The sequence below is a fragment of the Lynx canadensis genome, chromosome C2, assembly GCF_007474595.2.
Source record: "Lynx canadensis isolate LIC74 chromosome C2, mLynCan4.pri.v2, whole genome shotgun sequence".
NCBI lineage: Eukaryota > Metazoa > Chordata > Mammalia > Carnivora > Felidae > Lynx > Lynx canadensis.
Genome location: NC_044311.2, coordinates 87830156 through 87839631, shown reverse-complemented (window position 1 = coordinate 87839631; position 9476 = coordinate 87830156). Strand labels below are relative to the sequence as shown.

General features: G+C 41.7%; 1 protein-coding gene across 1 annotated transcript; it reads right to left on the bottom strand.

Moving 5' to 3' along the window:
* Nucleotides 1-4802: 4802 nt before the first annotated feature.
* Nucleotides 4803-5069, bottom strand: LOC115524154 (40S ribosomal protein S29-like). Its single transcript, XM_030330528.1, has one exon. It carries the CDS (start codon nt 5038-5040, stop codon nt 4900-4902), a length of 141 nt encoding a protein of 46 aa, XP_030186388.1. The 5' UTR covers nt 5041-5069; the 3' UTR covers nt 4803-4899.
* Nucleotides 5070-9476: the final 4407 nt, after the last annotated feature.

The following is a 9476-nucleotide window of genomic DNA, read 5'->3' as shown; positions in this document are numbered from 1 at the left end:
CATGCAGACTTTTGCTCAATGGCATCAATTCATCGCAAAGAAGCACAAGAGAGACCGTGTCCTCCACCATGCAGGTGTGATTTTACATGCTTTCCATCCCAGAGACCTTGAAGCAAGAACAATTGCCTTGCTGTTCTTGGCAATTTAAGTTATCCTTTGTGAATGCAATACTGTTGGTGAGAGGCCTGAGAAAATTAAAACTTAAAAGCTTAAGTTATGGGAAACTGAAACCTAACCAAGCTTAACCAGCTTGTTCCGCTTCTGTACAATTGCTTGGCACGCCCATGTATTCCTGATCAATCATTATTGCCTGGCACATCCGTATATTCTTGATCAACCATTGTTACTTGGCACATCCGTGTACTCCTGATCAATCATTGTTGCTTGGCACATCCGTGTATTCCTGATCAATCATTGTGATACCCGTACCCCCGGTTGTGGTCTGACCTAAAGGCAGGAACCAATCGAATACTGTTAAGTGTCCAACTTTAAACACCAACCAATCGCAGCTCTGTAACTGTGGAAAATTCCTGATTTCCCCATGACTTGTTTGTACCTGTCTATAAAAGGGGTTTAAAAACCTCTCTCAGGGCCTCTTGGCGTCACCGGCAACGGGGGTGCAGAGGTCCAGGTTCGAACCTGCAATAAATGACCCTTGCTGCTTAGCTTTGACTCTGGACTCTGGTGGTTCGTTTTTGGGGGTCTCTTAGACTCTGGGCATTTCATTGGCAGTCCAGGGTGCTAATTACTTGGAGCATCTGGTCAGGCTGCCAGAGGCCAAGGACAGCTAGTCCTCTCATTTCCTGTTTTCAGTCTTTGCTAAGCCTGAGCTTTCCATGCTTCTACAACCCTTTCCTACAGCAGCATGCTCTCAATTTCATGCTCCACTTTGAATCAGGATCTAAAGAGAGGAATGTGATACAAGCTTTGCTAGTTGAACAAAAGGCAAAGGAAATATCACACTTAACATATCTATTGCTATCGAGGGGAAATTCTGTGGTGACTCTCTGCAAGGTGAAGAGTAACAGATTTTTGCCCTTTTTAGTTGACAAGACTCACAGACAGAAATGCTGAACAGGGTCAGGTAAATGAATTCAGTAGTCTGGGTGGGGACTATAGGAAGTGGAGAATACACGCCCCATCTAAAGAGAGGACTACTTCACTCCCACAGACTGTTGCCAGGGAGGCCCAGTGAAGCTGACTCTTCTGATTTTCCAAGAGAACCCAGAAATATGGGCTTTAATGTGAAAGTCCCTCAAATTTTAAGCATTTGACACTATTTCAAAAAAGATGTTTAATATGTGGGGACCAACACAGAGCATGTCTGTGACCAGATTCAACCCATTTGGATCACCAGTTTGGGATCTGTGGTATAGAGTCTGTTCTAGTTGCAAAACTCTGCAACCAAAGAAAAAGCTTCATGTTTCTGCAAAGGATGGATGAGATCTAAGTATAAATCCTAGCAGTGTCCTTACAGCTTGGCACTTTCGGAAAGAGGTTTTCATAAACAAAACCTTCCATTCCTATTCTCCCCGCAGTATGTGAGAACAAAGGAGATGTGAAAATAGCAGGCATACAGGGTAACAAGGGCTGCTGTAACAAAGTACCATGGACTAGGTGGCTTGAACAACAGAAACTGATTTTCTCACAATTCTGGAGGCTGGAAGTTGGGGATCAAAGTGTTGGCAGGATTGATTTCTTCTGAGGCCTTTCCCCTTGGACTAAGGATGGCCATCCTCTCTCTGTGTCTTCACAGGCCTGTGTCCTAATTTTCCCTTCTTATAAGGACACCGTTCATATTGGATTAGGTCCACTCATATGACCTATTCTAACTTACGTCTTTTAAGACCCTATCTCCAAATACAGTCCCATTCTGAGGTACTGGGTGGGGGGTGGGTTAGGACTTCAACCTATGAATTTTGGAGGGATACAATTCGACCATAACAGCAGGTTCTCTCTCCTCACATAGCCTTTCCTGGAGCAGCACATGCTGTCATTTAATGGAACTAGGTAGCCATGAACAAGAATGTATTAACTCCCATCTGTACCCAGCCTTGTGGGAAATTTCAAAGAAAAAGAGATACAAAAACACAGTCTAATCAGAGCAAGAAAAGAGTTTGGACATCAAAGCTCTGCTTGGAGATCATTTTATACATGAGGATATAAGACACATAGGAGTCCTGTGACATGCCAGAGGGACAAGGCTGCAGCCTCTCTGAACTGGAAGGGCCTTGGGCATCATCTATTCTATCATTCTCTAAGGGATGCCTTCCTTCCAAAATGTTCCTGTCAAATGGCCCAACTTCATTTCACATTTGTATGTCAGAGCTTCAGATATTTCAAGACAGAAATCATGTCACCATCAGTATTTTTTCTTTAAGATAAAAATTTTTGATTCTAGGTAAAATTCTGAATTCCTTTGACCAATCCTTTTAAGATGTGATTTCAAGTGCTTTTACTGTCCTGTACATACCCTAATGTTTGTTTTCTTACAAATATTTCCTACAGGGTGTGCCAAAAACGTGAGAAGTAAATTTGTAGATGTGGCCATGACAGTATAAAGTAGATCAGGTCAATCGCCTCCCTTACTGTTGACATTATGCTTCTATAATTATAGCCTTTAATCATCGTAGCACATCTCTCTGTTCTTGTACATTAACCTCGTCTTAAGTCCTTTACGCGGGTGCTACAAAAAGCCCATCTTCTCCCCTAATGCCTGTGTACTTGACTTTTTTTCCTGTTCACTTTCATCTTGCCAGATTCTCTCTGTTGTTCCAGCCTGTTGAGCACTCTTTGGATTCTGATCCCGATATCTCCTCTATTCACTGTCTTCTCTGGTTTCATGTTGGCTGCAGATTCATCAGGTTGTCACTGTTGTCAGTCAAGTCATGGGCAAAATTTTGAACCAGGATGGAGCCTAAGTAGAGTTTTCCTTCTGGATTCACATGGATCCCATCAGTCAGAATTCGGGTGTGGTGGATTATCTCCATTTTCACCCTGTTTGTATTTCTCCACTTCTTTCAAAAGGATGTTATAAAAGATGTAGCTGAAATCCTGTGTCTACAGCTTTTCCCTATGAGTCTTAATTTTTTAAAAAGTTTTTTATGTTTATTTATTTTTGAGAGGGGGAGAGAGACAGAGACAGAGAGAGACAGAATCCAAAGCAGGCTCCAGGCTCTGAGCTGTCAGCCCAGAGGCCAACGTGGGGCTTGAATCCACAAACCACAAGATCATGTTCTGAGGCAAAGTCAGATGCTTAACCGACTGAGCCACCCAGGTGCCCCTTACCAGCCTAAAATTTTAAAGGCTCATCCAACAAATCAGCTGCTGAGCTGAAACAGGGTGGTCTCTGCTGTCCCAAATCTCCGTGCCAATTTGGAGGTAAGAGAAACAGACAACTGGAACACAGTCAAGAGGACTGGGCTCTTCTCCATCAGTCGAGAGAAGGAATATGAGAAGGGAGGGCATTAGAGTGACCTGTTGCAGGTAGATTAAAATCTCTTTGGCTGAATCTGCTTTGAGCATGCTATTCTTTCCCACGATCTTTTCTCTTCTGCAAATTGGAGGAAATGATATCTTCTTTAAGTAATGGCTGGTAGTTGTTTGAAACAAACATGGATCTCCCACTATGGTTTTATGATACTTCTTAGGAATCTTTTTTCTCAGGTAAGAGACGTTTTTAATTATGTGACTAGTCAGGAGAACTAGCCATTACTAAATCTGCACATACTAACCTGCTACATATGAAGCTCTACAGACAGTTCTAGTCTAGTCCAACATTCAAAAGTTTCTATGCTGGTCTTGAGTCCCATAGTCCATGATGTCGTAACTCTAATATCATAGCTGACTCCTGTCCTTATCCTTGTCTTTAAGAGTTGAACCAAGAGGGGCACCTAGGTGGCTCAGTTGATTGGGCATCTGACTCTTGATTTCAGCTCAGGACATGACCTCGTGGTTTGTGGGTCTGAGGCCCATGTCAGACTCTACGCTGACATTGCAAAGACTGCTTAGGATTCTCATTCTCTCTCTCTCTCTCTCTCTCTCTCTGCCCCTTCCTCATTTGTGCATGTGCTCTCTCTTCTTCTCTCAAATAAATAACCATTTTAAAAATTTTTTAAAAAAAGAGTTGAACCAAGAAAATCAAGCTCAGCTTTAGATGGGAGATATTGGGGTATATCCCTGACTATGAAAGTATGGGGGACCCTAAGATGAATCTATAAGGGAGATACTGGGGATCCTTCATCCCTCTAGGGCTTTAGGCAGAGAATTAACACCAATCTATGAGAGATGGGGTTGGTACAAAACCTAAGGGAGACGTGACCCCAAACAAATCTGACCTCAGACCTTGTAAGGGTTTCAGGTTTTTTGATGATTAAATGACCACAGTAAGAGAGCTGCCACAGAGAGAGGAAAGTGGAGGGCCTTGTTTTAAGTCAATGACCTTCCAGGACCAATACTTATAGCCAACCAACCACCACCACAATGGTGGTCATTTGGTGGGACATGGCCTCCTGGATGCTGCCTGGACCATCAGCTTCATGTGCTGCATTGCTCTGAGAGGTGTTTCCACTTAGCCCGATTTCTCCCCTTGGTCACCAGATTCCTCTTTAGGTGAAAGCCTTCATAGGAAAAATATATCACATTTCCATCACATGTGCCTTGCCTTCCCAAGTGTATCCATGAGAACTACCTTAACCCATTTGGGCTGCTCTAATAAAATAATAGACTGGGTGGCTTTTTATTTTCACTTGAAAATAGTCATTATTGAAGTATTTTTATTTTATGTACAATGATTGGCATTAAGGTAGGTTATCTTGGGTATCTGCAATTAAAGTATGTATCTTGGATGATCCAATCAAGGAAGGTCATTTAATCCAACTTAATGAAGCCTATATCCTTTTAGTACTGATGGAAACACTGGAAGCACCTGTTGAGGCTGTATTTCCAGATCAGACCGTGCCGGTTTGAGTGGACAAGGCAAGAACGAGAATCCTGGCCAAATTTCCTCGGATGGCTCCAGTAGAGCTGCTGGTGATCCATCTTGCTCTCCCAGATGCAATGAGGAAATGGCAGAATGGGTGGCTTAAACAACATATATTTCTCACAGTTCTGGACCCTAGAAGTCCAAGATCAAGGCACTAGCAGATTCAGTGTCCAGTGAGAACCTGCTTCCTGGTTCATAAACGCAACCATCTTCTCACCGTGTCCTCACTTGGCAGAAGGGCCAAGAGAGATCTCTGGAGTCTCTTTTATAAGAACATGAATCCCATTCATGAGAGCTGTACCTTCATGACCTAATCACCTCCCAAAGACCCTACCACCTGATACCGTCACATTGGGAGTCAGGCTTTCAACATATGAATTTTAGAGGGACAAAAACATTCAGTCCAGAACAAGAGCTGTGAAGAGTCCTACTTTACCTCAGATTGGATTCTGATGGACTAGTATTTTTCTCTGTAGTCCTGGGCTCAGTCATGTTTCGGCTGATATTAATTGGATGTAAAGTAATATTAGAGTTATCTTACTATCTTATCCATCCCTTAATGCTCCAAAAATCTATTTAGCTGTGCCAACAAGATGGGCATAACTAGTTTTGTTGTTGTTGTTTTAATTTTATTTATTTAAAAAAATCTCTATACCCAACGAGGGGCTTGAACTCATGACCCCAATATCCAGAGTCGCATGCTCTTCTGACTGAGCCAGCCAGGCACCCCTGGCATCTAGGTTTTTAAAAGACCATTTTTAGAAGTAATCTTTTTCATAAGCAATTTACTGAACCCCTGTACAAGCATATTCATAGTTAATAATAATAAAAAAAATAGAAACCACTGAAGTATCCATTAGTAGGATAATGTGTTGGTTTCTGGAATAGCTTCTGTATTATTTAAATTTTTGATAATGAAAATGCTTTCATATTGTGTCAAGTTATCGCTATGGGCTTCCAAGTAGTCCCTTTCCTTTGTTCTTGCCTTTTATAATTGTTCTCACTGCTTTCTCAGTGATCTATTAAAAATGCAAATATGATTGTGGCACTTTGGGAATTAAAGCTTTCTTGTGGTTTGTTTCTCATTATCTATTCATTAAGTGTCAAGCTCCTTGGCATGTGTAACAGTCCTTATGATCTGTCCCTGCTCTCCTCTGCAGCCTTAGCTCCCATGCCTGTATTCTGTTTTCCAACCACACGTAACTTATGTCAATACTCTGAGCCTGTCAGTTTCCTTCACAGCTTCATGGCTTTGCACTGACTCTGCTCTCTGCTTTCAGTACCTCCTCCTTCTTCTCACAATCAAATTTGAGCTTTGCCATCCCTCTCTCTGCTCAAAAAATGTAAGCCTGCTTGTTCCAACAGCCTCTATAGGCTCTCAGGACATTCTGCACAAAGCTATGTTCACACATTGTTTACCCAAATAGAATGCATGTTCTTGAGAGCTGAGAGGTGTATTCATCTCATATTCCCCACTGAAGCCCAGGCTCTATTGGATGCTAAATATTGAATGAATGAATGAACGAACGAACAAGTGTACAATTCTTCTAATACTTATATCTATTAGTTCCTGGTGTTTACTTTAAGCTGTACTTGATCTTTTAAACCATATTCACTCATTTGTCCAAATTCAGAGTAAAACTTTGAACTTTAAAACATAAGAATAAAAATAATCCATATTCACATATATAAAAATGTTGGGCTGGGGGAAGAGAGATCTCATGTCTAGGCTCAGCCTCAAACCCTCCTTAGGATGGCCCTGCTCACAATAATGAAGCCCATCTTTAGTCTTCAGTTCTGCTAGATCTTCTGTGACATTTGGAACACATTTGGGTACCTCAGCTAGAATATCCTCTGTCTTTGGGAGATCAGAATCATCTCAGGATATAAGCCCAAACTCAATCACCCGACTCTTACTTGGTTTTTGCCCCAGGCTGGCACATGTATGGGGATCTCTATTGTATAAAACTGCTGCCAAGACAATTTTGAAATATGAAAATATTCCAAACATCATCATGTTTGGATGAATCACTGGAATCTACTTCTGAAATCAGTATTGCACTATATCCAAGGATTGCTAACTTGGATATAAATTTAAATTAATTATGAAAACAATCAATCAATTAATTAATTTAAAAAGAATAGCTGAGGGGTGCCTGGTTGACTCAGTCAGTTGAGCATCCGACTTTGGCTTACGTCATGATCTCACAGTTTGTGAATTTGAGCCCCACATCGGGCTCTGTGCTGACAGCTCAGAGCGTGGAGCCTGCTTCAGATTCTGTGTCTCCCCCTCTCTCTGTCCCTCCCATGCTCATACTCTGTCTCTCTCTGTCTCTCAATAATAAATAAACGTTAAGAATAAATTTTTAAAAATAAATAAAAAGAATAGCTGATGTTGACGAAAGCACTGATCTGTCAATGCCCTCCATGCTTCTAGTATGGCACCCATAGTGCACTTACAATTGGTCCCCTACAGCCCCACTGGAAACTAAGCTGCACAGGGCAGGTAGGTTTCTTTGATATATAGAAAATAATATATAGGGACACCTGGGTGGCTCGGTTGGCTAAGCTTCTGACTTCAGCTCAGGTCATGATCTCGTGGTTTGTGAGTTTGAGCCCTGCATCAGGCTCTGTGCTGACAGCTCAGAGCCTGAAGCCTGCTTCAGATTCTGTGTCTCCCTCTCTCTGTCCCTTTCTCACTTGTGCTCTCCCTGTCTCTCAAAAACAAATAAACATTAAAAATTAAAAATAAATAAATAATATAAAAGTTGTATTTGCAAAAGGTCCCCATCAGCTTGTAGGTTTCTGCTTCCCTCTCAAACTCATGGGCCATATGAAAACTTTCTCCTTTATTACCTTTTTTTTTTTTACATTTATGTCCATAATCCATTTTGAGTTAATTTTTAGATAATGTTTGAGTTATGTTGAAATTTTTAAAAAATTTCAATGTCCAATTGAATGTCCAATTGCTTCAGCACTGTTTTTGTTTTTGTTTTGTTTTTATTTTAGAGAGAGAAAGCATGAGTCAGGGAGAGAGAGAGAATCTTAAGCAGGCTCCACACTCAGCATGGAGCCTGAAACAAGGCTTGATCCCACAACTGGGATCATGACCTGAGCCAAAATCAAAAGTCATACACTGAACTGAGCCACCAAGTCACCCTGCCTTTTATATTTTTGTAAAGATTTTTATTCCTAAGTAATCTCTTTACCCAATATGGGACTTGAACTTGCAACCCTGAGATCAACAGTTGCATGCTCTACTGACTAAGCCAGCCAGGTGCCCCACTCCTTATTACCTTACTACCAACTAAAAGACACTTTCCTTGGTGCCTTTATATTGCATTTTACCCCTTGTGGCAACTAATTCCTACACACAGCATCCATGAAATCTTATCTTTCACATATTCTTGATGAGTCACTTTGGTGTTCTCCCAGGATTGAATCCTAGAGACAAATCAATAGGTAACTATGGCTCTCTCCCAAACAGTAAAAGAAAATGATAAAAAAGAAAAAGAAAAGGGACTTCCCAATGGGGTGATATCTCACAGTTTATAAAATGCCATGTCTTTATTTCTTTTTAAGTTTATTTATTTTGAGAGACAGTGTGTGCACGTGTGTGCACCTGGGGGAGGGGCAGAGAAAGAGAGAGAGAGAATCCCATGCAGGCTCTGTGCCGTCAGCGCAGAGCCTGACATGGGGCTTGAACCCACAAACCATAAGATCATCACCTGAGCTGAAACCAAGAGTTGGACACTTAACCAACTGAGCCACCCAGAGTGTCCTAGTTATGATGTGTCTTTACATTCTTTTTGGAAGTACACACCACAGTTCAAGCAGTTCAATTTGGTTCTGTACAAGTAGTCCTCACTTTTAGAATAGGCTATATATTCCAAAGTGTATTTATAAAGTCAGTTGTGTAAAACTCACAATTCCGGTGCCCAAAGAAATGAGGTTATCTTGGGTCATCAGGTTCTCAGGGCAGTCCCTAAAAGTCTATCCAATCCTGAATGTGGCCGACCTGGCACACCAAATGCACTTCTCCCGTAGTCCCAAGAACTCTGCACAGCCTTGATTGTGCAAGAGAGGAAGAGAGGGCACCCTGTGTTCCAATTCCGGGACGCAGCCCTCCTCTACTCCCTACTTGGCTGAACCCACAGCTAGGGGTAGGGCTGCGCCAGGGAGGGTGCTGGGGAGGAGAGCAGACAATCCTGGGCACCAGCACCAGAAATCTTATTCTTTGCCAGAGGACATCTCTCTAGTTCTTTCACTCACAGGAATTCTGAATAAGGACTAAATAGGAATAGTAATGATGTTTGTATAGTGCTTTATAGTTTATAAATGACATATTTTCACCCCTAATATCTCACTGTCTGATTCTTAAAACAACCCTCTCGAGTTACTTTATTGTTGTAATTTTTATTCAACAGGCAAGCAAAATGAGGTTCAGAAATGAAGTGATTTGGGGAGCCTGGATGGCTCAGTCGGTTGAGCA

Coding starts and splice junctions, on each gene's coding strand:
- LOC115524154 (XM_030330528.1), bottom strand. CDS start 5,040: ATGGATCACCAGCAGCTCTACTGGAGCCATCCGAGGAAATTTGGCCAG.